At 46.8% G+C, this 27,259-nt stretch overlaps 4 protein-coding genes across 5 annotated transcripts; 1 reads left to right on the forward strand and 3 right to left on the reverse strand.

The window, feature by feature from the left end:
* Positions 1-287: 287 nt before the first annotated feature.
* Positions 288-6,981, reverse strand: mat2b (methionine adenosyltransferase 2 non-catalytic beta subunit methionine). Of its 2 annotated transcripts, none has more exons than XM_028422336.1 (7): positions 6,880-6,981; positions 5,135-5,329; positions 4,004-4,118; positions 3,338-3,490; positions 3,042-3,238; positions 2,842-2,955; positions 288-715 (listed from the first exon to the last, which is right to left on the reverse strand). In XM_028422336.1, the coding sequence occupies exons 1-7, from the start codon at positions 6,907-6,909 to the stop codon at positions 542-544; spliced, it is 978 nt and encodes a 325-aa protein (XP_028278137.1). In that variant the 5' UTR covers positions 6,910-6,981; the 3' UTR covers positions 288-541. The 2 variants fall into 2 exon arrangements, with proteins under 2 accessions (XP_028278137.1, XP_028278136.1); XM_028422335.1 differs by lacking the exon at positions 6,880-6,981 and adding an exon at positions 6,437-6,703.
* Positions 6,982-8,239: 1,258 nt separating this feature from the next.
* LOC114446345 (uncharacterized) lies at positions 8,240-12,042 on the forward strand. The gene is made up of 5 exons (XM_028421893.1): positions 8,240-8,556; positions 8,830-9,234; positions 9,311-9,400; positions 9,473-9,680; positions 10,124-12,042. Exons 2-5 carry the CDS (start codon positions 8,869-8,871, stop codon positions 11,632-11,634), a joined length of 2,175 nt encoding a protein of 724 aa, XP_028277694.1. The 5' UTR covers positions 8,240-8,556; positions 8,830-8,868; the 3' UTR covers positions 11,635-12,042.
* Positions 12,043-12,124: 82 nt separating this feature from the next.
* On the reverse strand, positions 12,125-19,139 carry slc23a1 (solute carrier family 23 member 1). The gene is made up of 14 exons (XM_028421894.1): positions 18,940-19,139; positions 17,675-17,836; positions 17,327-17,484; positions 17,159-17,247; positions 17,014-17,081; positions 16,680-16,861; positions 15,506-15,626; positions 15,268-15,424; positions 13,893-14,040; positions 13,722-13,827; positions 13,503-13,632; positions 13,142-13,285; positions 12,946-13,041; positions 12,125-12,783 (listed from the first exon to the last, which is right to left on the reverse strand). The coding sequence occupies exons 1-14, from the start codon at positions 18,961-18,963 to the stop codon at positions 12,545-12,547; spliced, it is 1,824 nt and encodes a 607-aa protein (XP_028277695.1). The 5' UTR covers positions 18,964-19,139; the 3' UTR covers positions 12,125-12,544.
* A 2,178-nt stretch (positions 19,140-21,317) lies between these two features.
* Positions 21,318-26,353, reverse strand: pwwp2a (PWWP domain containing 2A). The gene is made up of 2 exons (XM_028421618.1): positions 25,380-26,353; positions 21,318-24,471 (listed from the first exon to the last, which is right to left on the reverse strand). The coding sequence occupies exons 1-2, from the start codon at positions 26,318-26,320 to the stop codon at positions 22,569-22,571; spliced, it is 2,844 nt and encodes a 947-aa protein (XP_028277419.1). The 5' UTR covers positions 26,321-26,353; the 3' UTR covers positions 21,318-22,568.
* Between the last annotated feature and the right edge of the window lie 906 nt (positions 26,354-27,259).

Below are 27,259 nucleotides of genomic sequence, written 5' to 3' on the forward strand. Positions count from 1 at the left end.
AAAGCTCGTTAAAAATGTTCAGAGCAAGAGAAGAAAGGACCCATAACCCTGTGAAGAAGATGCTGAGTCCTGACGCGTCCAAACACACCATGCTGCCCTTCACCTATGGAGACCGACTGGAAGACCTGCATCTGATGGATCTGACCACCAGCCCTGCAGAGAAATGGCTTATTCTACTTTTCATCATATGAAAACAATCCACTGTAGTGTTTCAGATGTTTAATACTCAGCTGACATTTCTTTTACCGTCTTCACATTTTTTGTGGGACACCATAGTTCATAGACAATTTCCTTTGACTGATTTTTATTATGTATGTTTTCATGACACCATTTCAGTCAATACAATATATATATACACACACACACACACACACACACAATTGAAACAGTTGGTCTTTAAACGGAGTGAGTTACACTCTGTGCTGCGATTTTAGCGTTTACACAATCATCGACATAAACATTGTCAGTATGGGAACCTGCAGATCAAACACTGTATCCGTTATGCTTACACTGTAGGTATATTTGTCCACCTGTCTGTGTCTCAGTGGAAGACTGTCTGTCTCCAGCGTTTGTCAGGTGTGAATGGCCACAGACAGTCAACAATGGCAGAAGTGAAGGGTCGTGGTTCGACACTCAGATTCAGCAGTTCTAGCCGGGAACAGTTTAACCGACTGTTCACTGGACGGAGCGCCGACTCTGCTGGCTGCTCTGTCAGCTGCAGGGGCAGACAGACGGACATAATAAATATCAGTACTACCACTTCTACCTCCACTCACCTGTGCAATAACTGTTAATATGTAAACTGTTTTTTTGATTGAGTCTATTTTAGAATGTTTATATCTTTTCCTACCTTATCCCTTGCTGTCTGTATGCCGTTGCAAAAATGCAATTTCCCCATTGTGGGACTAATAAAGGTTTCTTAACCTTAATCTTCATCTACTAGACCTACTAAACACACATGTATGGTTGCGTGTTGGTTTTTAATTCTCTGTGTTAGTGGTGTTCGGCTGTTTTTCTATTGAATTAAGAACCCTGGTTATGGACCAAGGAGAACGGCGAATGGCCGTGGTCATTGGCTCGAACCTTGGAAAAAAATGGTTGTTACCGGGCTCAACATAACACCCAGCTTATATGCACACATGGTGACCTCACTGGCAGCAGGGTTTAGAAAGATGTAGAGTGCTTACAATATTCTTTTTTTAAAAAAAATAAATAGTACATTGCCTGCAGCGGATCCAGGAGCAGCAGCTAGAGTCCTGACAGGAAGCAGCCAAAGGATCATATCTCTGCTGTTCTAGCGTCTCTTCACTGGCTCCCAGTGGGCTCAAGAATAGTACATTCCTCCACCTCCTCAACACCACCACCATCTCCATCCCCCACTTCCTCTCCTCTTCTAATTCTCCCCTCCTCTCTTCTCAACAGGCCTCTGTATAATCCATCACTCCATGGCACTAACTGTATGCCCAGTGTTTCTCATAGTTGTGTGTCTCTCCCTCCCCCTCTTTCTCTCTCCAACCATTTCGACAAGTTGAATGGCATCCAGCCTTCTGACAAATCCAATGTCTACCTGCATACGTTTTCATGCGGCACTGCATGTCAGCAGGAAGGTTCTCCTTATGTGCTGGGTCCTGTTCAAGGTTTCATCCTGTTAAAAGGAGTTTTTCCTGACACTGTCTACCTTTAAGGGGGTTTGGGCTCTAGTGGAGCAGATTAGTGTAAGGATCTTTACATTTTGTGATACAAGCGCCAAATGTGGCACAAATGTGCATCAGAACCTCCTCTTTTTAAAAAAATGCCTGTTAGGCACGTGACAAATCAAAATGGCCACCAGGCAGACTGAAAACACAATATTTGGTTTGGGTTAGGGTTAGATAGGGTTAGGTACTTGAATAATCCCAGAGGGAAACTGTTTTTATTAGACACTAAACTACAACTACGATGGTTAGACTACTAGCTGACACTGAACCCCTCGCTGAGACTCACAGCAGCGATGTCACCAGTGTGCCCTGGTTGTGCTTTTGTGTTAATCTGAACTCTATAGGGCGACTACAACACAGAAAATACTGTCTGCACTGTACCAGTCAAACTTTTGACCAACTCTAGGCCATGAATTGGGCATTTCATAAAAATGGCTAGCAGTATTACAACTCAGCCCTTTTGAAATTGTTAATGTAGAATTGGATTTCTGTCAGAATATGTATGTTTTGACTCTTTAATCATTAAAAATGGACAAAGCATTGGAATTCTAGCAAATTATAACTGCTAACAACGTAGTTTGTGTAGCCGGCAGACATCGGCTCATTTAATTTGCGACAGCGATGGCGTAATTAACAGCATCAGAAATGTCTAAAAATGCTTTCACAATGACTTCACAGTTAGTGCCCTACACTGACCTCCCCAAGTGGGGAGAAGGGATGATATTGGTCCAAGACATACTTCATGCCAAATTTGGTGCTTGTATCATAAGCTACAAGATCCCCCTGGTATATGCACCTAATCTGCCCCAATACTCTAGGTTTCTGTAAAGAACCTTGAGCCTTGAATTGTAAAAAGCACTATATAATTAAAATTGAACTGAATTGAATACTATGTATAATAAGCAATAATTGGGGTTAGGGTTGCAACCATGTGATTTTTTTCAGGAATGAATTGGTGGTGGAATAAATACGTTCTACGTCTCCCCACTTCCTTTCAAGCAATTATATGTGTACATATGTAACATTTAGATATATATGTTAATCTAATGTAATCTATATAAATACAAACAAAGGTACGTTGTATTTACTGCTGGTAATGACAGATAAATATGCTATGGATTACTGTGAATACAGAGAAACTTACAGGTATGAGGTGGCTGGACGGTAAGTTGAAGGCCTGAGCGATAGCAACAGCCATCTCGTATTTGGTCATCTGTTCTTTACCTGAGAAATGAAAGACTCCTCTGATGGATGGGTCCTGGAAGGCAGACGGATAGACAATTAGTGAGACTGAAGGACAGATGGGGAGACCAACAGGACAGGAGCACAAATGGTGAGACAGACCTGTCTTGCCCTCTCGGACAGTTTCCTGCAGACAACGGCAACATCTCGTGTGTCGGTGGGGAATCTCTGCTGGCAGTGATCCAGGGTGCAGCTCTCCTCAGCTGCCTCCTGGACCTTCAGCCACAGAGATGTCACAGCACTCTCCGTCACTGATTCCACCTCTCCAAACAGAACAGGCACCCGCAACACCAGGGCACCTGAGAGACAGACTGGTCTGAGGATAAACAGGCCAGGACAGTGTCTTTGCCAAACAGACAAGTGAAACTTAGACAGGTAAGTGACAGTGAGACAGGTACCTGGACAGTGACGCAATGTCTCTCTCTCCCCCTCAAGTTTGCTTCGTCCATAGACATTGAGAGGATTTGGACAGTCGTCTTCGCCATACGGAGGATTCCTGCCGTCAAACACGTAGTCAGTGCTGATGTAGAGGAATAGCGCTCCACAGGTAGCTGGAGACACACACATTAATCACACATGTTTGCCATTGATAAATAAGAAGCAGCATGGTTCCTGTTTGTGTGAATGCACACACTGAATTCACCTAATGTAAAGAGAAGTTGCTGCAGGTAGCACTGATACATGAAGCTTTAAATAAACTGAAACAGGAAATGGAGGAAAATCTTTGCAGAATAAAACTTTGTTAGCTAATTTCAACACCAACAACTCTGCACCTTCCTTCATAGTCACAAATACTTTATTAATCCCAGGGGGAAACTGCTTGCATTCCAGAAACAGGTTAGAAATATACAATTAAATTCTAAAAATAATAAACATTCAAGTCAAGTGGGTTTTTCTAGTACGTAGGTACTGTGGAACGCAAAAATGAATCATCTAATTACTCACGGCTTTGATTTTTGGGTACACAAAATTGTGCTTTGTTACCCATTACCCCTTTATCTATGTAAACACAACCCAAGTAAGGCAACAGACAGACACACAAAGGGCATCATGTGATGACGTACCTGCCTCCTTGGCGAGTGTGCTTGTTGCATGCACATTCAGATTAACAGCTGCTTCTGTGTGTCTCTCCACAACATCTGGACGCCTCTCTGCTGCACAGTGGATTATCACGTCAGGCTGAGACAAAGACAGTAACATTCAAACACAATGTTGTCAACATGAGGGACAAGACAAATGGTTAACCCAAAAACCATATCGGGTTGTTTTGGGGTTTGCACCATTGAACACTGGTCTGGTGTGGTGTCGGATAAGCAAGTCTCTATAAGTTTTCAAAGGCCGAAGGAGTCAAACATATGGCAGTACTTTAAGTAAGCTGATAACTACAAGGTGCTTTGAAGACTGTTGGGTTTTGTTAACATGTTGTTGTCAGCAGTACAATGAAGTAATGCAATGAATAAACATTTGAAGAAGAAACACTCGGGCCACCCAACAAATTAAATGTTCAATTAATTCTTCCTTGGATGAAGATTCTCAGTCATCCAGGTCATATTCGTACAGACGATTGAAGCAAGGCGCTCGGGCTTGCAGAGTCCTCTTGAAGACGTTCCTCTGCTCCTCCATCAGCTTCATCAGTTCTAACTGTTTGGGGGGGGCATGGTTTACATGTGGTGGAGGAGCTCAGTCACTAAGACAGAGAATACCTTCATCTCATATGTTTCAGGAGTATCTGAGAACCTCTGGAGGACTTTTAATAACCACCACTTCCCGGTCTATTTCAAACCCATGACAACACTAAGACAGACACTGGTCCACCCAGAGGACAACACTCCCACTGGAAACCAAAAGCAATGTGATCTATGCCGTCCAGTGATTAGTGTAAGGAGTCAAATGAGTCAAAGCTGGTATTGCACCAACATCTTTTGTAGCACCATGGTTTGAGAATTAGCATCCACTTCTGAGTTAGCTGTGGAGTTTGTGGTATAACCTACATTCTCTGTACTCTTTCAGACCCTTATGTAAGATTGTAGAGGCTTTATCAAACACTTAGTAATCAAGATTTCAGATTCAAAGCAACAGCCAGGTTTACAATACATAAGATTTCATAGGAGCTCTGGTAGAAATGTCTATTCACTTGGCACGCTACAAGTCTGTAGTAGTTTTTGTAGCAAAGTCTACAATACACTGAGTTTTACCTTGTGCTCGTGCAATAGCGCTCTGATGGCGTCTTCATCTGTGAGGTCACAGTGGAGGAGGCGGGGCCTGGCTCTCCTGTATCCAGTCCCGATAACCAACCAGCCATTGGTCTGAAACTCTCTGCAGACTGCTCGACCCAGAAGTCCTGTTGCCCCAGTCACAAGGACCCTCAGGCCTGAGACCGGCACCTCCTCCTAGATTACACAGAGTATACAAATACTGTGAACCACACTAGCAAGTTCTCAGGTTCTAAGCCTAGTGAAAACCATGGTGTGATTGTGACAGTGTGTGGGTTCAATTACTAGCAGAACCCAACTCAACCTAAGAGTGAGTTAAAGGCAGTTTTCAGACTGTCAGAGTCGACGTCCATATGAATGTTCAAGTCACCCACTACAATGACTTAATCTGTGCTGAACGCTAAACTTGATACGAAGTCTGAAAACTCCAGCAGGAACTCTGAATAAGCAGCAGCAGGCGGACGATACACTACAACAAGGAAAACTGAGAGTCAGACAGGCAGAGAGGCAGACAGGCAGAGAGGCAGACAGGCAGAGAGGCAGACAGGCAGAGAGGCAGACAGGCAGAGAGGCAGACAGGCAGACAGGCAGAGAGGCAGACAGGCAGAGAGGCAGAGAGGCAGACAGGCAGAGAGGCAGACAGGCAGAGAGGCAGACAGGCAGAGAGTGAGGCGGGCTGAGAGTCAGACAGGCAGAGAGTCAGACGGGCAGAGAGTGAGGCGGGCAGAGAGGCAGACAGGCAGAGAGCGAGGCAGTGAGCTTAGTGTTTCTTGTATTTTTTATGTGTTTAACAGGGGGCGGCAGTCCTCCAGAAGTAGCAGAGAGGTGTGTAGGACAGCCACCCTGCCTCCTGGCCTCCACCCTGCCTCCTCCTGGCCTCCACCCTGGGTTGCCAGGTTGGTCTAATAAACTTGGCTATGTTGCTAGAAATCAGAGCTGCACCACCCCGGGTCAGACCAGGTTTCCCCCAGAAGGTTTCCCAGTTACCTATAAAGGCCACGTTGTTTTCTGGACACCACCGTGACAGCCAGCGGCGGAACATGCAGTGTACCAGTGTATCACTGGTCAGATATATATAACATTATTAACTAGTCCTAAAATACTTTCAGTCAATAGTGACCTGGCTGCAGAACAAACCTAAACACGTGACCGTCAGGTCCTTCATCCCAGTTAACTTCATTAAACCGATCAGCGGCGCCGTGCTTTCAATGAAGATTAATCACAATCGGCCTATTTAAACACATCGGGCTGGAGGACCGGCTGCTGTGCGGCTGTTAGCTTTACCTGAACCAGCTGCACTCGCCCCGGACTGAACATTATTCTCATTTCTGCGCCTGCGCGGCTCATGTCCGTCCTCCTCTGATCAGAAATGTGTAGAATGTTTGTCTCTGATATCGATCAGTCGCCAACGAGCTGATTTTCTTGTGCGCACTTTCCTCCTTCTTCCGCTTCCGGTCTGATCAGCTCTTTGCCGTAAACCAGATGTCGCGCTGATGCTAGCTGTTAGCATGTAGGCTAACAGCCTTCAGAGAGGAGAAGGGAAAACGAACTGAAATGAGTCTGATAGTATGAAAACGTCTTTAAATAAAAACTGACCCGAGACCAGATTTAAAGGGACCGAGACCCAGCGGCTAAAACCATAGATTCACCAACCCGAGAACGAATGTAACGCGTTCAGACCTTATCAAAACACAAAGACAAAACCACAACGCCACGCGTGACTTTACCTGCGAACCTGTGATCCCAAATCCACGCATCTTATATGGACAGCGCGGCAGCAGAAAGAGCACGACCTGCAGACAGAGCTCCCGGTGCTGCTGCTGCTGCTTCTTCTTTTAGTTTAATGGCGGGTGGCGTCCTACACTCAGGTGCATTACCGCCACCTATTGGCTACTATACCGGAGTGTGAGCCTTCTTTAAGCTATACCTGTTTCCCTTAGATAACTTAATAACACGTAATAATAATAATCATAACACACCAACAGTCCTTTAACAGTCCAGTTTACTTTAAAAATAAAAACAACAGATGGAATCTCTCTCCCTCACTGAGTACGTTGTTAGGATTCAGCACACTTCTTTAATGCTTTTGCAACATAACCCTGTTAGATGCTTCCCTTAAATACATTGTTTTAATCTTGTTTATTCTCAGTCTTCATAGAACTGTAAGTTCACTACTGATTTTATTTCCCCCATTTTCTGCTTCATTTGATATAGATGATGTCCTTTCTTCTCTTCGTCCTAGTGTTTCTGCCAAGCTGCCATCATTTTATTCCGGATTATTGCTTTAACCTCTCTTCCACTGTAAGCTATTTCTTTATCCTGTTTGCTCGAGGGCCTGTTTATTCAGTAAGTCTGTGATTACATTTCCCTCAATACCCCAATGGAATCAACATAAACCATCCTGTTGATCCTGAGTAATTCAATCTGAATAATGTTTCATTTCATCAGGCAGATGTGGTCTGCGATGATCTGAACTGATAAATGGAAACAAGAGCTGATAATGAGTCTGAAGATAATATTGCCATTTTTTCGCTGATTCTGTTCTAACCATAGCAAAGCTGTGAAGATTTCAAGCATCTCTGCTGTGTACACTGATGAGTGGTCAGCTGTTCCTTCCTTCATGTTCAGTTCTGCTGTAATGAAGCTTGAAGGTCCAGGTTGAACCTTCTTTGGACCATCAGTGGGCATACATGATGGACGCCATGATCTCAGCCTCCTGTCAACAATGTCAGGTCAGTACCACATATAAACCGTGTTTCCCCACCAGCAGCGAATGTCTCCAACAAAACTCTTCAAGTCCAGATGCCTCGCTTCAATCTTCTCAATAACCAGGAAACACTTTCACAACAGTCCTGTTTGGTGAAATGCCTTGTGTGTGCTCATTAAACGGTCTGTGTCTGTGTGCAGCATCTGTTCAGCTCTCTTATTGGAGATACACTTGTGTATAGTTATGTGTTTTAGTCGCTCACTAAGGGTGAGCGAGGTTTAGATAAACAGAAAGAGAGCTGCAGCCTCATCTGTCAGTCACCTCCAAAAATAGAAACCTGCAGTCTGACACCGGCATTCTGTTTATCTGTCTCTCTCAGCAACACTCAACCTCACTCTCCCTCTCTCTCTTCTAGGATAGGCGGCGTCAGTCAAGCCAACACTGTGCTGGTGTTGAACAAAGTTTAAACTTACCAACCATTTTGGGACCAGAACCTTTTCTGAACCGGGTCCGATGGAGCAGAAAGACTGAAAACGCCTGTGAAATCTCAGTGGTGTGAAACAGTCTTTCACTTTGAAACCAAACACTCAACAACTAGAGAAACAGTCCCCAGCCTGGACTCTGACCAATCAGAACCAGGATCTCCTTAAGAAGTCTGGACCAAGTCTGTACAAATCCTGATCCTGAGAGATCTGAGGTAAGAACAGCAATTTTTAACCCTGCAATGTGCAAATACAAATGTTTCTGTTTTAAGTTAGAACCTGTTTAACCTCCAGGCTCTAAAACAGGTTTTGCTCTCTAACAGATTTATTTTGACTTCTTTGGAATATCTGGAGTAAACGAGTAAATTACTGAAAGTCTAAGATGTCTCTTTCTGTGAAGCAGAGTGTGGATCATACCAGAGGTGGCTAGTATGAGGATTTGTGCTTATTCCTCAGCTGGTGTCCTTCTGTTGTTTTAATAACTGCAGGGTTAATGGTTCCTCCAGAGACAGACAGACAACAAAATAATGAGCAGTAGAATAACCAGAGGAGGAAGAGAAGGGAGGGAGGTCTTCCTCAGTGCTCACCGTTGCCCTGAAGTTGATGTGCTGCCACAACATCACTGCGAGTCCCAAATCCATCCGCCAAGTTCAGGAGTTTCTGCAGAGAAAATCTCTGAGTTCACCTGTGTGGGTACAAATGAGGCAGATTACCTGGACATCAGTTCCACCTGTTGCAATGAGGAAGAGGAAGAAGAGGACGGGGGGAGCATCAGTGATTGGTCAGAGGAAGATCTCTCCCTCCACTTCTCTCCCTCGGTCATTCTCCAATCAGATGAAGAGTCTGATCCTGAGAGTGGGTTTGAATGTGTTGACGTTGCCATGGAAACACAGGTAACTTTCACTGTAAGATCTGACTGACAAGTTAGGGTTTTAATGATTAAAATTGTCTTTGTTACCTGATATCCAGATGAAAGGACAGGAGGGGGAGGGGCTGAAGATGGTCCCTAAACGCCAGATTCAGTTGAGGAAGAAGGACACTGATAATGTCACGGACCAGGTGAACACCCGTCTGTCTGTCTGTGTGTCTCTGTCTGCCAGGTTCTGACTGTCTGTTTGTCTTCCTGTTCAGGAGATACTGAAGGACGGCCCTGCTGAAAGGGGAGTCCTTAGTAAAGATCTTTCAGCAAATGAACTCCTTTGTTCCACAGCCTGTCACCGTCCTGATGTGTTACTACGGCAACACAGTATGCCTGCCTCCTTCCACACACACTCAACGACCGGCAATGATGGTGACAACTACAGGGTCTACAGGGGCCTTGTAACAGGGGCCAGTCAAGGTATTTTTGTATTGTATTGGTGTGTAAGCTCCACCTCTCCTCTGTAGTTGCCATTAATGATCCACCATTAGGAGGATCACATTCAATGAGCTGTGACAAGTAACCAGTTTATTGTTTTGCAGCTCTTGGAATAAAAACACATCCTCTGTGTCAGTGAAACCTTCAGCCAATCAGAAAAAAGTTGTGACATCACAGAGGTGTTTCATTGCATGCAGCCAGAGAGACTGTAGCGCCACTACACTACACTTTGCTCTCACAAAGTTTTAAAGTCATGTGACACGATGACACTCACAATTTCTAACCAGCATGCATTGTTTTAAGACGAGCAAGCACGTTGTCTGGCTGCACAGCACCTTACTATGTGGCTGTTAGAGTGGCACCGGACAACAAAGACATTCTGCTGAACTCAGACAACAGGTCTGATGAGGATTTTGTGGTTTCAGGGCTCCTGGTTGGTGGAAACTCGCGCCGTCTTCAGAAATCTTTGTCTCTAGATGAAACCAAAACCAAGATGGCATCCTGTATCATTAAAAACATTCTGTCTAAGAAGATGCAGGTGGAGCAGACTGGCAGTAAAACGCCTCAGTTGAAGAATAAACCTGAACCTGTTCTCGCTCCAGCTGCAGAGCAGCAGGGGGGGAAGCCAGGCGTGTTTAAAGCGCCAGTTCATGTCGTGAGAGACATGAGGAGTGTAGTGAAAAACACCTACAGCCTCTCCTTCACACCCACAACCACAACATCTGCAACAACAACAACAGCAAAGCCTGAAAACAATAGGCCAACAGGCATCAAGATGATAAGCCAGGAGGACAGCCCTCCCCCCACATACCAGCAGGCTGTGGGGGTCAAAAGCCATGTTGCCAAGTCAGGCAATCATGTCAGGCAATCATGCAACTGGAAACCAGTCGACGTGTTTACTTGTCCAATCATACAGCAGAGACAAGGAAGCCAGCCAATCATTAGCAGAGATGAAGGTGATGATATCACCGGGTCAGTCATGCCGCCCTCGATCCTACCTACGGGCAGTAACCTGTCAAAGCTCAGCCAATCAGAAAGCCCTGTGACTTCCATCCCCTCTGCTGTCTTCATCCAGCCTCCCCCTCCTCCACTCCAGGGGACACAGCCTCATCTCTCTGCCCAGGAACAGAGCTCCATCTCACAGATGTCCCCCCACTCAGTCGCTGTCTCATCCCAGCAGATCCTTTACCCTTGCTTTAACACCCTTCATTCACACCCCGGGAAGGTCAGCTACATCCACAACCCCCAAAACAACATTCATAGCCAGCTGCAGCACCCAGCTGCCAGCCTCCACCTGCTGAAGAGCTCCAAGGAGAACCACAAGAAGTCAGCGGGAAACTACTCCGACCAGCATGCCCAAACTACAGGACACCAGAAGGGACTCAGCAGCTCAGTGAGACCAACATCACAGGAGCTGCACATGCAGCAAGTGCAAAAACAGCAGCAACTTCAGCTGCAGTCGTTTCTATGGAATGTTCAGGGTTTCTGTCCTACACAGGTGGGGGGTGACTTCCTTGTTGACATCACTGGTTCTGCTGCAGCACCTGCAGCCCTCCTCAGTGTCCCTGTCCCTAGTCAGTTGATGTTAGATCACAAAAGTGGCCGGTGCTTTTATGTGGACATGCCTCCACAGCCTCAGAGGAAGACGCTGCTGGATCCAGAAACCGGTCAGTTCATCCAGGTGTTGCTACCTGCAGCTAGGTCAACCTCCAACACCACTGTGCTCCCGGTGCACAGCAGTAACCCCACCCCTGCCACGATGATCCCCCCTCCAGCTGTTTTCCAGGTGGGCAGCACTAAGCCCACTGTCCTCACAGTGCTGCCCTGTCAGACACCAGTAGCCGTGTCCTCTCTGTACAGCCCCACTTACCTTCCCATCACCGTGATAACATCACTCAAACAGCCCAGTGATGACATCACACCCACAGCCCTGTAACGCCACTTTTGCATAGACTGACAGAAGAAAACACCAAAATTTTAAATGCTGAAATATTCAGAGTGAGGCTGAACGTTGTCACTGTATTTATTGATAACTGATTTTCTGTATATTTGTATTCTTTGCACATTGTTTTACGTAAGTTTTTTAGGTATTTGATCAATTTGTGTACACAAGATGCTTTTTACAGATTTTGTTCTTGAAGTTTACAAATTGAAACATTTATCATACTCGAAGAAAGGACGCGAGTTTGTTTCGAGGACAGACGCTTTCACTGATTTTCTGATTTTCTAAAACATTTTATTGTGTGTGTGTGGCATCGTATGAAGCAATCGATCAACACGTTTATATAAGTGACATCTATTCACTTGCAACAGAATTATCTTTATTAAATTAAAAATAATATTTTGCAGTTGAAATTGTCGCGTCTCACTCGTTAGAAATAAATGTTGTGTTATCAGATTTTGTGATGTTGTATAGCCTTGAGTGTGTTTTTTTGGTTATCATAGTAACAGAGGTTGCACTGAGTTTTTCCAATGAGAACAGCTTAGTATTTTAAGCATCTACATCACTATGTAAAGATGAAAATGTTAACATCATGGATTTAATTTCACTTTATTCTTTCAAATGTTCTAATTAGTTTCATTATTCTTACAGATTTGTTTTTCTCTTTCGGTCTTTTTCATCTTTTCTGTGTAATATTCAAAAACGTGTCTCATTTAAAATGCTTTAGACCAAAGTTGCAGCAGGACTTCCCACAATGCACTGAGGTCCTCCCCCTGAAGCAGCAGTTTGTATTTATGTGTTGCAGCTCTCTGATTACAGCAAGTCTTAATCAGTGAAAAAAAAAATCAATCACCCGTGAACACTGCAGCCGCCATCAGGTGTCATGTGACTGATGACATCACAGTCACACCTTCGTGCTGGGACAATGGGTGTCAGCAGCTCCCCCATCATCCTCCTCCTGTTCAGGAGGCAGTGGGCCCTCTGACGCCCTGAAACCTGTGAAGGACGGGCTGATGGGAAACCGTCTGAGCCACTGAGTCTGTCTGATCACTCCCATCCCAAGAGGGAGGTCATAAGAGGAGGAGGAAGAAATAGAGGAGGAAGAGGAACTCCACTCAACTAGCCCCCGCTCTTCTCTTGTGCCTGGAGATAAAAGAGACAACAGCTGCTGTGTTTGTATTGACTGATCTGTTAGTTAGCTGTTCTGACTGATAGCGCCCCCTCAGGCAAAAGTGTTTATCACACACAACCTGCAGCTGTTTGATACTAATGTCCTGAATAAAACGTGTGCGTTTTGTGAGTTACCTGGTATTGTGTTGTCAAGACAAAAAGCGAGAAAACCTCCAACAAACATCTCAGTGGACAGAAGAACCGTCAGAATCTGATCCAGCTCAGCAAGACCTGAACACAGAGAACTGACCTGTAGATCTACGTCTGTCAAATGTACAGGAGCACATGATTACCTATGAGCTTAATAACACACAGACATAAATAGACTCACCTGTGCTGATAGAGTTAGGGTGTGTGTCCAAGTATGTCGGAAGCGTCAGACCGAAGAACATCGAGAACCCAAGAACAAAAAGATTTCTGGACGAGTTCAAATCAACCAGCTGCAGGTTAGACAGACCCACAGCCGTGATCATACCTGAGAAACCCCAACACACCTGTGTTTATGTGTTTAATATGATGCTGCTACATATTTTTGTCATGGTAACCGGCCTCTGGACAGTGGACATTCAATACACATGTAAGTTGTTGTAGATGGTGAAAGATTTTGCTTCATCCACCTATTGGTCCGTTTCAAGAGACATAGGAGCAACAAAACAAAACCAAAAGATTCTGATAAGGGACTTTGGACTCACCAAACAGTGTGCAGAACATCCCTCCAAGGATTGGATCTGGCAGTGAGGCGAACAGAGCTGTGAACTTCCCAACTGATCCCAGCAACAACATGATGCCTGCTCCATACTGCACCACCCGTCTGCTGCCCACCTGCACACAGGGTCAATAATTCAAACATCGCCACCACAAACAGAACAGACCACATATCATGACTGTCACACACAGGTAGACTCAGTTACCTTAGTAATGCCCAGAACACCTATATTTGGACTGGAGGAGGTGGAGCCATTTCCTGTCCCTAAAAGCCCAGCAATGATGCAGCAGACCCCCTCTGTGAAGATCCCCCTGAAATAAACACACAAATGAACCCATAAACATGACCCACCTGGTAAGATTACTCCCTGTCTCACCTGTTAATGGCATGGACCGGTGGGTGTGTGGCTCCAGACAGACGAGCACAAGCGTAATAATCTCCGATTGATTCCACGATACCTGCTAGCGTCGCACTTAGCATCCCCAACACCCCAGCAACCGTTATGACCGGTAACCCCCACTGGCCTATGGGAAAGCAAAGGTAAGGACAGGAATTAAATTCTATCTTCATCTTCAGTCTCATCTTTGTCACAACCCTCACCACTGTCACCACCTGTGCACTTACAGTAGGTCTACTAGGACGGTTTATGACCATTGATCGCTGACTTTTTTCTTATTCCTGGGTCAAAGTCAAGGGTTTTAATGAGAGGTTTGACAGCCAATGACAATGACTGTTGTTAATATTCCCACTGAGGACAGTGTTCCCACAGTAACTTAATAATAATACAGATGAACTAAAATGAAACTAATGTTCTAAATGTTGTCAATTTTTTAGCACTTGTTTGCTTTGCCATCTGGGGACATATAAAGTTTTATGAATTTGAATTTGACTGAGGTCATTGTTTTTGGACCCAAACATCTCAGATCTAGATTATCACATATAATATTTTCTCTCTGGACAGCATCAGTTTGGCCTCCAGTCCGACTGTGAGGAACCTCGGAGTTATCTTTGATCAGGACATGCGGTTTATCTCTCATATTAAACAGGTCTCTCAGACTGCCTTGTTTCACCTGCGTAATATTGCTAAGATCAGGAGCATCCTCTCTTAGAGTAATGCTGAAAAACTCATCCAGGCTTTTGTCACTTCAAGACTGGACTACTGCAGCTCACCATTGTCTGGATGTCCACATCACTGCATGAACAGGTGGTCCAGAAGCAGCAGCTAGAGTTCTGACAGGAAGCAGCCAAAGGGATCACATCTCTCCTGTTCTAGCGTCTCTTCACTGGCTCCCAGTGGACTCAACAATACACTTCAAGATCCTTCTTCTAACCTACAAGGCTCTTCATGGACTTGCTCCATTGTATCTGCAGGACCTGATTGTACCATATGTTCCTAATAGGACACTCAGATATCTGAGTGCAGGTTTACTTGTAGTTCCTAGGATTCATCACAGTAGAATGGGAGGACGAGCTTTCAGCTATCAGGCACCGCTATTATGGAACCAGTTACCAATCTTCGCCTTTAAGACCAGACCACACCCTTTCTGTTTAGCAAGGTGTATAACTAGTCCAAACTGTAGAGTGTAGAGAAGTCAGGTATAGATACAGTCACTTGTTGACATGGCCTCAGTCACAGGTAGCATGAAGTGCTTTGAGACAGTCCTGATTGTAAAATGAGCTGTATGAATACATTTGAATTGAACTGAATTTGGATTTAACGACCTGTGATTGGCTGATATTGCTTGACTTACAGGGGTAAGGCACCCTGAACCAGGGAGATGAATTCATTATGTCTCCGCGGGCATCTGTCCGACCCTTGTGTCCATAGCGATTGGGGTCAGTCGGTAGCAGGTTAGTCAGCGTGAGGATGTAGCAGACAAGCCAAACCAACATGATGGCGAGGATGATCTGAGAATGTTTTCGAAAAATCAATTGATATCACTAGCTGACTTTGTAACTGACATCACCACTTGCTGTGTTTTTATTTACAGGAAACATTTTGAAGACTTGGACTCTGGTGGATGTCAGTCCTTTCTTTCTGCTGTAAACAGGAACTGGAAGTGATGTCGCTCTTAGGTACTGGGCAAAAAGGACGATCAGCAAAATGCACCTGCAGAGAGAGAGAGAGAGGGAGGGAGACAGAGACGGAGAGACAGACAGAGACAGAGAGAGAGGGAGACAGAGAGAGAGAGAGAGAGAGACAGAGACAGACATAGAGGGAGAGAGACAGAGAGAGACAGAGGGAGGGAGAGAGACAGACAGCGGGAGGGAGAGAGAGAGACGGAGGGAGACAGAGACGGAGAGACAGAGAGAGAGAGAGGGAGACAGAGACAGACATAGAGGGAGAGAGAGAGAGGGAGACAGAGAGACAGAGGGAGAGAGAGAGGGAGGGAGACAGAGGGAGAGAGAAACACAGAGGGAGAGAGAGAGGGGGACAGAGGGAGAGAGACAGAGAGGGAGGGAGACAGAGGGAGAGAGAGTGGGAGACAGAGACAGAGAGGGAGGGAGACAGAGGGAGAGAGAAACAGGGAGAGAGAGAGGGAGACAGAGAGAGAGACAGAGACAGAGAGAAACACAGAGGGAGAGAGAGGGAGACAGAGACAGAGAGACAGAGAGGGAGGGAGACAGAGACAGAGAGACAGAGAGGGAGGGAGACAGAGGGAGAGAGAAACAGGGAGAGAGAGGGAGACAGAGAGAGAGACAGAGTGACAGAGGGAGAGAGACAGACAGAGGGAGGGAGAGAGACAGACAGAGGGAGGGAGAGAGAGAGACAGCGGGAGGGAGAGAGACAGACAGAGGGAGGGAGAGAGACAGAGAGAGAGGGGGAGGGAGACAGAGAGAGAGCGAGACAGACAGAGGGAGGGAGACAGAGAGAAACACAGAGGGAGAGAGAGAGGGAGACAGAGACAGAGTGACAGAGGGAGAGAGAGAGACAGCGGGAGGGAGAGAGACAGACAGAGGGAGGGAGAGAGAGAGACAGAGGGAGGGAGAGAGACAGACAGAGGGAGGGAGAGAGAGAGACAGAGGGAGGGAGAGAGAGAGAGAGAGGGAGGGAGAGAGAGAGAGAGAGGGAGGGAGGGAGAGAGAGAGAGAGGGAGGGAGAGAGACAGACAGTGAGATGTGTCCAGGCAGAAAGGTGTGCTAAGACAGACAGGTGTCTCACAGTGCTGACAGGCCCCAGTGGGACCCAGCTCTGTCTCCAGCAGTGGTGAAGACAGACAGGCCAATCAGTGAGACTGTTGGTGTGATGGTGAGGGGGCCGATGTATTCCAACATCAAGCCTGGTAACCCACACAGTCCAATCACAAGCTCCACCAGACTGGACACAATGATGGCTCCTTGAACCTACAAACAACAAACAGGAAGCTTCAGGCAGAATGATCCGAACTGGATCTGATCAGGTTCAGTCCCTCAGAGACAAAAATATGGCTGCTGGTGTTTGCATACTTTATCTGTGTGCCACAGGTGGTGAGTACACTTATGAGAGAAGTTCGTACCTCTCTGATGCGAGGCTGCCAGATATGCGAGGTGTTCAGTGGAAGGCTCCAGTTACCATAGATCTCGCCTGCAGAGGAAAACCAGAAAATGACATTACTATTATCATCATGTTGTTTATTTATAAAAATGATATAACAGTCTCACCCTCACTGGGACACTTCCACCGGTCCAGACTGAGGATGGCCTGAGCAGGAATCAGGAAAGCAAAAGCACTTGCCTGAAACAGAGGAAGTCTAAACACACAGGGACACCTGTCAATCTCTCAGGCTCACCAACACACGGGGGCGTGTGGTCAGACTCCCTCAGACTCACCTGATTCCCACAGTGGTCTGGATCAAAGTCGTGATTCCAACCGTAGTGAAAATAGTTCCTATCAGTTGACTGATGGTGTTTTGGTCTTGACCAACACACATGGCCTCGGCCAGAAGAAAAGGCACCGCTACAGTGCCACTGAAACATGTCAGGTAATGCTGCGGACAAATCAGCGTTTGAATTATTAACCCATCCCTGTGCTTTAGAGATATTCTTTACAAACAACTGAAGCCCAATTATCCCTGTTATCCCAGTCTAATCCTAGTCCAAGTGTAATAACACTGAACCCAGTCTGAGTTTTGTAATCCCAGGCCAAACACAGTAATCCAAGCCTAAACTTAGTCATACCTGTAGCCCCAGCAGAATGCACAGGTACCATGGTGGGACGTCTTCAATGGTGTAAATCATGTCTGACTCTCGACTCTGTGCTCCTGGGTGTTTATTCTTCCTGTTTTTTTCCATCGCCAGGTCAGGTCTGTCTGCTACGTGTCCCTGAGCCTCTTCATGACTCTGATGGACAGAGAGACAGACTGAGCCAGGTACATGAATGAAAAACAATCTGTCTTATCACTGAATGGCCTTGTTGATTCCATGGGGCCGGTCTTCAGAGACAGACACACAGTGACATGCAGCCTCTGTTAATGATCAACATCAGTCATTAATTAAAGTGTCATAGTGACCCAGAACGCTGTAATCCCATCACTTAACAAAGATGTAGCATCTGGTTCTGTGTTTGGTGTGAGCACTATCAACTAATCACATTTGAACATCGTTCACCAAGCACTCTGATCTGTCAATCAATAGATGTCTTGGGTCGTTGAAGCAGCACTGTAGTTCTTTAACTACTAGTGTTTCCAACACTGTTACTCTTCAGTTACTCTTGTACAACACACCTACTGCAGCAGGACACATCTGTGCTGGTTGACCTCCTCCAGCGGTGTCCGGTGTACACCTAGGAGTTTGGCAGTTTGGCAGGTGTGTTGTCTGTAGGTCAGTGCTCAGGTTGTGTTTAACCGATCATGGGTCAGTTCTTCACAGTTAAAAGAATATAATAATCGGAAGTATTAGCTGGCAGACCTGGACCGCTCATTAACAGAAAGACCTTCAGTCATGTTTCAGGCATAACCTAGAAGTTCTCTTTGATCAGGTTTAGGTTCTAACTAGGTGAAGACCACATGAATCTTGTTGAAACATGTTTCAGGCATTTTCATTCAGAATCTAAACGCCCTGGGATTAATAAAGTGTTTCTGATTCTGATTTGCAATCTGAGACATTTCACAGTTAGCAGGGCGGCTCTGCTTGGCTGCACTCTGCCTCCAGCTTCAATGACCTTGGAAGAAGCAAACAGAAGTGGAGCAAAACATTTAGTTTGGCTGTTGGTTGCCTTCATCCACTGCAAACTGAAGTCTGGGAGGACATGTAGGAGAGGGTGAGTACTTCTCACAGGTTTTATTTTCACACTGCTGATGTCATGAAAAATCAAAACTGGTGCCTTCTCACAACATGAAGCATGACCTCAGTCCCACGACACAAACGGCTCATTTGTCCTATTTCAATGAGACGGTAATTTACAGCCGGACCAACACTCGATTAAAGAATTCTAATCAGTTTACCTTAGAGCTGTCTTCCATGTTCATCTGCAGCTGTGTGGAGAACCAAGCAACAAAGCAACAAAGACTGAAGGAGAGAGAGAGAGTTTTAGTGTTTCAGGTTGAAGTCCACAGAGACTAACAACAGATTATTAACCATCACACACGTTGGTTATTCCATCCAGAACTGACTAGTAGCTCACCATGTCCCCATGTGACAGACAACTCACCTGTTCAGGTGAGTCACACATTTAGCAGTTAATGATTGCTGTCTATTGATCATGATTGGGTTTGTAGTGTCTTCTATGCTGCTTTAGTCTTCACACCTTAAGGACAGGTGTGCCAGCAAATGTCACTTTATTCTATTGCTGACACAAAGCTTAGAACCAGGTTTCAGAGTCACCAGGGACATCAACACATCTGACAGGAGCCGGCAGTCTGCACCAGTTTCACTAAGCAGAAACCCAAAGCACATCAGTTTCACACATGCAGCTTTTTATTGCATTATTTATTGTCTGCAGTTTGTGAACAAATTCACAATAATTATTATATAGTTTTCATTTTAGATCAAAGAAATAAAAACATCTGCAAAGATATTTTAAACCGTGAGAGAACCTTCAGAGAACCCGATCAGGTGTGGCTCTCTGCTCTACTCCCTCTTCTGCAAGACCTGGCGTTCTATTTATCATTGATGTTTTCATTTTAGTGAAGAACGGGATTATTTACCAACACTTAAAGTCTAGAAACACTTGAACTCTTTTCCTTTTTCCACTCAGATTCTTCTTAAAATGGTTTTTTGAAAGAATTCCGATGAAAGTGAGACGTTCCAGTACATTTGCTGTAATTCATCTGCTGATAAACAAAGTGCTGATAAACAGTGAACTTTGTTTTATGATTAATAACTTTTTCCAGGAAATTTTCTGTCCTCTCTGGAGATACAAGATGGGAGATGAGTCGGGTCCCAGCTTGAAGTCCACTAAGACAGGAAGCAATCAGTATTACCAGCAGAGGACGAACTTGACCACCAGGTGATCTGAGGACTTGTTTAGTTCCTGCAGAGGTAAAGAGGTCAGTTGATTAGCCCCACCCCTAAAGGACAGGGTCATCACGTCTACTTCTATGATGATGATGAGCTGGTAATTAATAAACCACCTGTGCTAAGCTAGGCTAACACTGCTCACTCCACTGGTTGCTGCTTTGGGTGGGCACGGAGACTCATCCTCCACTCTACAAGTGAGAGGAGAGACGGTGTGTTTTTAAAACTGCTGTCTCTGCCCTCCAGGGTCCATGGAGTACAGTGGCTAAACTATAAGCTGATTATTCATTGATTGATTAATGATCTGACTGCTGATTGGAGGACGCAAAATATGCGCGGAATTACTGATATGAACTTAGCATCCAAGGACAGCCCCCTGTGATCAGAACACCCTGACCTATACATTTCATTCTTTATATAAATACAGGCTCTTAGCTTAAATAGTTATTGACAGTTGATTATTCATGTCCTTGTGGTCAATCTTCAGCCACTCAGACCCCGCCCACAGCCTCTCAGCCAATCACTTCGCAGGACTCTGTGTCAGCAGCTCTTCAACGTCGTGCTGCAGAGACAAAGAAAATATTGTTTATGCAGAGGCCGATGGGATGGATCAATCAACTGGTCGATCACAGCTAATAACTCACAATGTCTGAACAAGTTAAACATGTCTAAACATTAACGGACTTTGGTTTGGATCACAGCTAAAGCCCCCGATTGCCTGTGAGTAGGTTGAGCAGCTGTCGGCCCTGTATGCAGCAGAGGTCTCAAGTTCTGAACACATGAATCTAATTTTTATTCTATCTGCCAAGTCTGTAGTGTGCACTGCCTGGTTTAATATTTGGACTTGTACTTTGTAAGATAACAACGTGGAGGGTGGCTTTAAAGAAACTGAACCATATTTAGCAGCATTCATCATTGGTTGAACAGAGGAACTGTGACAGAGGATCAGAACTAATTCAATACAAATATATGAATTTGTAATTGATGATATGAAAACTGGGCCTGACCCAGTTACCACTGAAAGCAGCATATGTAAGGCAAACCCAGTTCTATGCTCCAGGATTCAGACAGTACCTGCTGGCTTTTTCCCACTCTGGTGATCTGTTTCTACCTGAAACCAGCGGTGCATGGTGTCCACGCACTCAATTAGGTTCTTTTGTTGAAAATTGTTAAAACAGGAGTGAGGACAAACAAAACCAGTTCACTTGGTCTGCAGCTCTGAGAACCTGTTTACCAAACATCTGTTTGCAGGTGAGAAAATCTGAGGTCTGCACCTAACATGTTGATAAGCAAGGCTTCGGTGGCTCTCCTACAGTAAAACCACCACGGAAGAAGAGCTCAAATGACAAAGACGACGATTCAAAGAGAAGTTTGACAGTTTATTAATAGATTTAAAACAAGAGATAAAACATGTACACAGGTCGACTTAGACGCATTCTCATCTCACTTTGTATCTGTTATTTTGTCCAAACAAACTTCAGAATCTCTGATCTGCAAACAGACGGTAAAAAGAGTCCAACAGCTAAGACTACAAACAGCAGAGAGGGAAAATCCACCTTCATTACCATCAGAGAGCAGCTGTCTGACAGTCAGTGTGTCCTACCTGTCCGTCTGTTGATAAACTTGGGTTCGAGGCTCCCAAACAAAGACAGAGTGAGAGGTCAGCGGCATTGCTCGCACAAAACATCTCTGAACGTGAAAATGAAAAGTCTTGTTCAACAAACAGCAGCTTCATAATATCAATTAACAAACTGACGATCAAAATTTTGATACATAATCACTGATCGCTCACACACACCGATGATCCTAGGCCTGACTGCATGTAGGATCTGAGGGACTGCAGTTACCGTGGCAACCGTACAAATTACCTGAGTTTGAAACGGTTCTGATGGCTCTGACTCAGCTCTGGACCATGTTTGGGACCCCCGACCTCAGTTTGGACAACACTTTGTGTTTCACAGTTTCTTATTTACCAGTTGGGGTTTTACTGAATTAAAACTAAGCTTCTAAAAACAGAAAGGAAATGTTTTTCAGTCTGTAAACATTCCTCAGCAGAACCAAAGCTGACACCATGTCACAGCGTTTCACACAGTCACCGCCAAACTCCATGTTCTACCTGTCACGTCATCACAATTTTGCGCTCTGATCAATCATAAGCCTCTGCATCAGGATTACTTAGCTTGCATCTTAGTGTTCATTTTTGCCTAAACACAATATTTCATCATGACTGACACTCGATCAGTCCGTCACCATGGAAATTCTCCCAACAAAAGTTCCTAAATTTCTCATGATGCACCTGGACAGTCACAGCCTCCCTTCCTGGTTAACAGTCAGGCTGGGGACTGCCTGTCTAAAGACATCAGTCCGAGTAAACTGATGACGTCACTGACGACAATGTTGTGGCGGTGAGAAAGGTGAAACTCCGTCACTGACACACACCAGCTAAAACTGTGAAGCCGTGCAAAGACAGAAAGAACACTGACAGGTAACCCAGAGGCTCCTCCCCTTCCCCTCCAGTCAGGAAACAGAAAGACAGATTTTAGTCCCCCCATCTCTGTAAAGGCTTAGGCATGTGTGTAAGGGGTGGGGCAGGAGGTGTTGGCATCAGTAGCTCATGCTACGTCTCAAACTGCGTGAGCAGCGCTCGTACTTCGGGTGTAAGCTGCTTGGCAGCGCTGGCAGCTTCAGCGATGGCGCGGCGGTACGGCCCTTTCCTCTTCCTGTCAAAGCGAGACTGGAAGGTTTCTAAGAAAGGTGAAAGCTGTGCGAGCGGCAGAAAGGAGGTGGTGGGTGAGCCAAACCACGAGACTCGCGCTTCCTGCCGTACTGCCAGCCCTGTATCACTGCGCCGCGCCACAGTAATGCCAAGTATGCGAGCTGGCCACCAGGGGAAGCCGTAGATCTTGGCCCAGACAATATCACCCACACACACAGTGCGGCCATCAGGGAGCAGACACTTGGACACCGACTTGGAGAAGACGGAGGACGACGATGAGGAGGAGGAAGAAGAGGAGGACGTGGAAGACTTACGCCGCCTCTTTAGTTCACCTCCCTCTTCTTCCTCCTCACCGCCAGCCTGAGCCTCCTCGCCATCAGGTCTGGGGGAAGGAGTGGACAGGGAGGAAGAGGGGGTGCAACGTGGCGCCAATGAGGATGAGGAGGAGGAGGAGAGAGGTGTGAGTGGAGAGGAAGAGGAGGGTGGGTCTCCGGGAGGGGGGAGGTCTAAGGTCTCTGTGGAGCTGCACTCTGAGTGGGAAGAGTCCAGAGAGGAGGAAGAGGAGGGGGGAGGGTCCACTACCTGCCCATTGCTTCCTCCCCCTCCTTGTTCCCCCCCTTCTTCCTCAGGAGAGCGGTCCTCCTGCGTCTCTGCGGCAACGCTGCCGGCACAGGAGGACGGGGGTGTTGGGGGAGAAACTGTGACTGTGGGAGTCGCTGGGGTTGTAGGTGGAGTTGTGTTTGGTGAACGGAGAGGGCTTAGCTGAGGTTTAGGAGGTGATAAGCGAGTGTTCTGTTTTGGAGGGGATGAGGAGGAGCATGGCGCCTGGCTGTCGTCAGTACGATACCTTTGGGGTTTGAGGCGCATTCTGGGTGGGAGCGGTGCATGAGAGCTTGAACTGATGGTGGTGCTGCTGAGGTGCTGCAGGCGCCGAGTGAAGTGGACCTTCTGGTTGTGGTTTTGCAAGGCGGCTGCTCGGGTCACAGCTTTGGTGCGGTCCTGACTCTGGCTCTGGTTTTGACTCTGGTGCTGATCTTTGGGCCGACGATGTGGAGGTGGCTGTGAACTCCTTGCCAGCTTCTTAAGAACCTGCCGTGCTTTAGAGCGGTCAACGGCAGAACTCTTGGTCAAAACCTTCTTAGAGTTCAGCTTCAGACGCATGTGGCTAGAAGAAACTGGCGACGAGGACGAGGATGAAGCCACGCCCCTTAGGACACGACGGGAGGAAGATGATGCTGAAGAAGACACACGTATTCCTGATGAAGAACGCCTGTCTGCGGCAGAGCGTCCTCCCTTGTCATCACTTCTCAGCCGTTTGACCTCATAGGAGATCGGGCCTTCTGTTGGCTTCCGCCGTCGGGATGCCTCCTCACCCCTAAAGTCAACCGGGCCCCGCCGCAACTCCCTGTGTCCACCTGACGCCACCACACCTTTGCACTTATCACAGAGCACCTGGCGGGGGCGCAGTTTAATGGCGTTCATGATGGATGTGGGCTCTTCACAGCGGTAGCGCCGCTTTGGCCGTTTGATCTTGCGCGGCGGTGGCTGAGGTAAGGCCTGGTTGTAAGTGTCCCTGATGAACAGAGGAGGGGGGTACGGTGCCCCTTCCTGGAACAGCGGTGGCGGTTTGGAGGTCCAGGGGTGAGGAGAGGGAGGAGACGGGGACTGAGAACGAACAGCGATGTCTCCCTGTTTGGTAGATGGGTCATCGGCAGTATCCGCCTGTGGCTGCAGAGACATCAGGGGCCGAATGCGGTCTTCCCGTCTGGGGAACACTGTGATGGGAATACCATATGGCCCGAACCTGCAACACACACACATTCAGCATGAGAATGTCTGACACTCAAATACACATCCAGACCTGAAATGTTACTAATTGATTATCAAAACCTAGGTAATTCAGAAGAGGAGGGACATGATGTCGAGGTTTGGACACTGCTTCCTGGTTCTTAAAGAGTTAAAACATGTACATAATCCTACTGAATGGAATGGAATAGAACAGAGTTACTTCATTCATCCCAAGCTGGGAAGTTTCACCCTCGCCAGCCATATAAGGGCGCTCAGCGTAACACACCTCTGACAGTCCAACAGTAATGACAGTATAGTTAGGCTGCACTGTACGCTACAGCAGTGTAATACTTTCTATAAATGTGAGGACACCGATAACCTGCTCCAACCATCAGGGCGACACTGTTATCTGCAGCCCTACCATTGAACGTGATGATATCAGTATGTGAGTGTATGACCCAGTTATCACATCTGTGGTGGGAAGGTTGTTAGCATCCAGCTAGCATAGCTACGGCCTGCTCTGCCACACTACAGTTTGAACTGAGCTGTTTCACTACAAAAAGGATCGAAGAAGGTGATAAATAATCAGCCGAAAGTAGCTGATATAAAACATTCACGCCTGTCCGGGATCTTTCATACTGGCCCCGAAGCCACACAGGTCAAATCCTTGGTCACAGGTGAGTCTACGCCACCATCCACAGTGTGACAGTAAAACCTTATGAAAGTCATTTTGTAGTATTTTTAAATTAATGCTCCATTGTCACACATGGCTGAATCACAGAACATCTGGACCGGGTCGATTCACCACACATCTGAATGTTGATTCCGACACACAGGCAGGGGGGACAGGGACCCTGTCCTTCCTGCAGGGACAGGGACCCTGTCCTTCCTGCTGTGGGCTCGATCTTCAGAAAAAACATTTACCTTTTGGAAATGTCCATCAGAACCCCAGAGAACACCTTCTCCCCCAGCCGGAAGGACACCACCAGTGCGTCATCAATGACGTGGTCCAGGGACACCCGAACCTCGGACCCTGGACTCAGGTCCTGCTCCGACACTAGGCAGTGTTCGTGTCCAGAGGAATCCTCTGCTGCTTGTTTGTCCAGCTTCACGGCCTCCATCACCAGCCGCATCTTAGGAGACCGGCAGGGCGGGGAGCAGTCCCGCAGACCGCGGCCAGCAGGCTCTTCGGTTCCCGATGAGTTTTTACCGTAGCCAGTGCCCGGATCCGGGTCCCCTGGGAAAGACAGGCAGTCTTCGGTTCCATCTATTATGGCGTCCACCGCAGGCCCGGGCTGTAGCTCTGACTGAACCAGAGCCATGTAACTTCGGTCTCGGCCCGCGGCCTCGGCACGGTTCGTCGTCACATTGGTGGTCGGTTCTGCCGGTTCGGCCAGAGAAAGGCCGGCCTCAGTAACAGGAGGGGGGGCAGGGAAAGAGTGCAGGAAGACAGCGGAGGGTTGTGGGTCCGGCAGGATGCTGCGGTACGCCTCCTGCACCGACACGTTCCCGCCGCCCTCCGGGTCCCCAGGCTGTCCGGGAGAAAACCGCTCCGTGGTGATCCGCTCCACCAGCAGGTTACTGAGCAGCTCCTCGTTAACGGCGCACTCAGGGTGCGCCTTTCCCGTCGCAGGCTCCAGCTCCGGCCTGACATGGCGGCCCTTCTCGTCCCCACCACCCTCCACCCACGAAACGGCCAGGTTTGCAGCCTGTCCGGACTCACGCGGCTCGACTGGTTCCGGCGGTAATTCAGAGAGTTCCGAGCGTGCGGGGCCCGGTTCTGGCGGACCCTCGTCGTCCGTCGCCGCAGTTGTTGTTGTTGTCGGGACCGCTGCAGCTCCTGGCTCTGCAGCCACGGCCGCCATTTTCTTCCGCTGTGCTGCCGAGCGGCTCTTCGCACCGCCCTCCAGCAACCAGGCTTGCTGCGCAGGCGCACTGCCATTGGCTGGGGGCCTTATCAATCCCCGGAAACTACACAAAGCATCTTCTATGATTGGTCGATTCTTTCAAAGTCTGAGTGGTGTCCGCTAGGGGGCGATTGTCTTAACGAGAAACAATAACACCAGCATGCAGGTTGATGTGTCAGTGATCGATCAGACCGATGAAACATGAACCTCCTGAGCAATACGCAGCTGATCAACGAACACACACTGTTTCCATCACTTTAGCACATCGATATGAACTAGAAAAAAGCATTTCCTGAAGAAAATGCAAGTTTGATTGCTGCAGCTGAAGCGTTGCTTTAATGCTGATGTGAAGGATTGATCTGAACTGATGGAGAATCAGAGCGGTTCAGAGCTGTGTATGCCTCTGTGTGTCAGCCTGTCACCATGGTAACAGCAGAGGAGACCTCAAAAACCATTCCAACTTTGAAAGCCTGGCGTGCGGACACGATTCAGAATTACAAAATTAGAATACAAGTTTGATAGAGCAGCATCTGATGAGCGTTTCAAGACTAAACTGGAGTCTGTAGCTTGAAATTTGTAGCAGGAGAAACGTTTGGCAGATGACCCTCGTTGAAGGGCTCTCTTATAGACTCCCATGTTACAAATGACACAGAAACTGCTTAATATTTGAAAAATTATAATGTTTTGAAAAAAGTTGACCCGGAATGTCCTCTGTGAGATGAACATGTTGATAGGTGAATGGCTGAAATCGGTCAATGTATGCTGAAGATACGCTGCCTAGCAACGGCAATCAAAGTAATGATTAGTTAATATATTGTTTAGTTATAATTGTGCTTCTTTATTCAGCACTTTTAAAATGTTTGTGTGTCTCAGGGCTCTGACACTTCTGCCTCGTAA

This window comes from Parambassis ranga, chromosome 14 (assembly GCF_900634625.1).
Source record: "Parambassis ranga chromosome 14, fParRan2.1, whole genome shotgun sequence".
In the NCBI taxonomy this organism is placed as follows: Eukaryota; Metazoa; Chordata; class Actinopteri; family Ambassidae; genus Parambassis; species Parambassis ranga.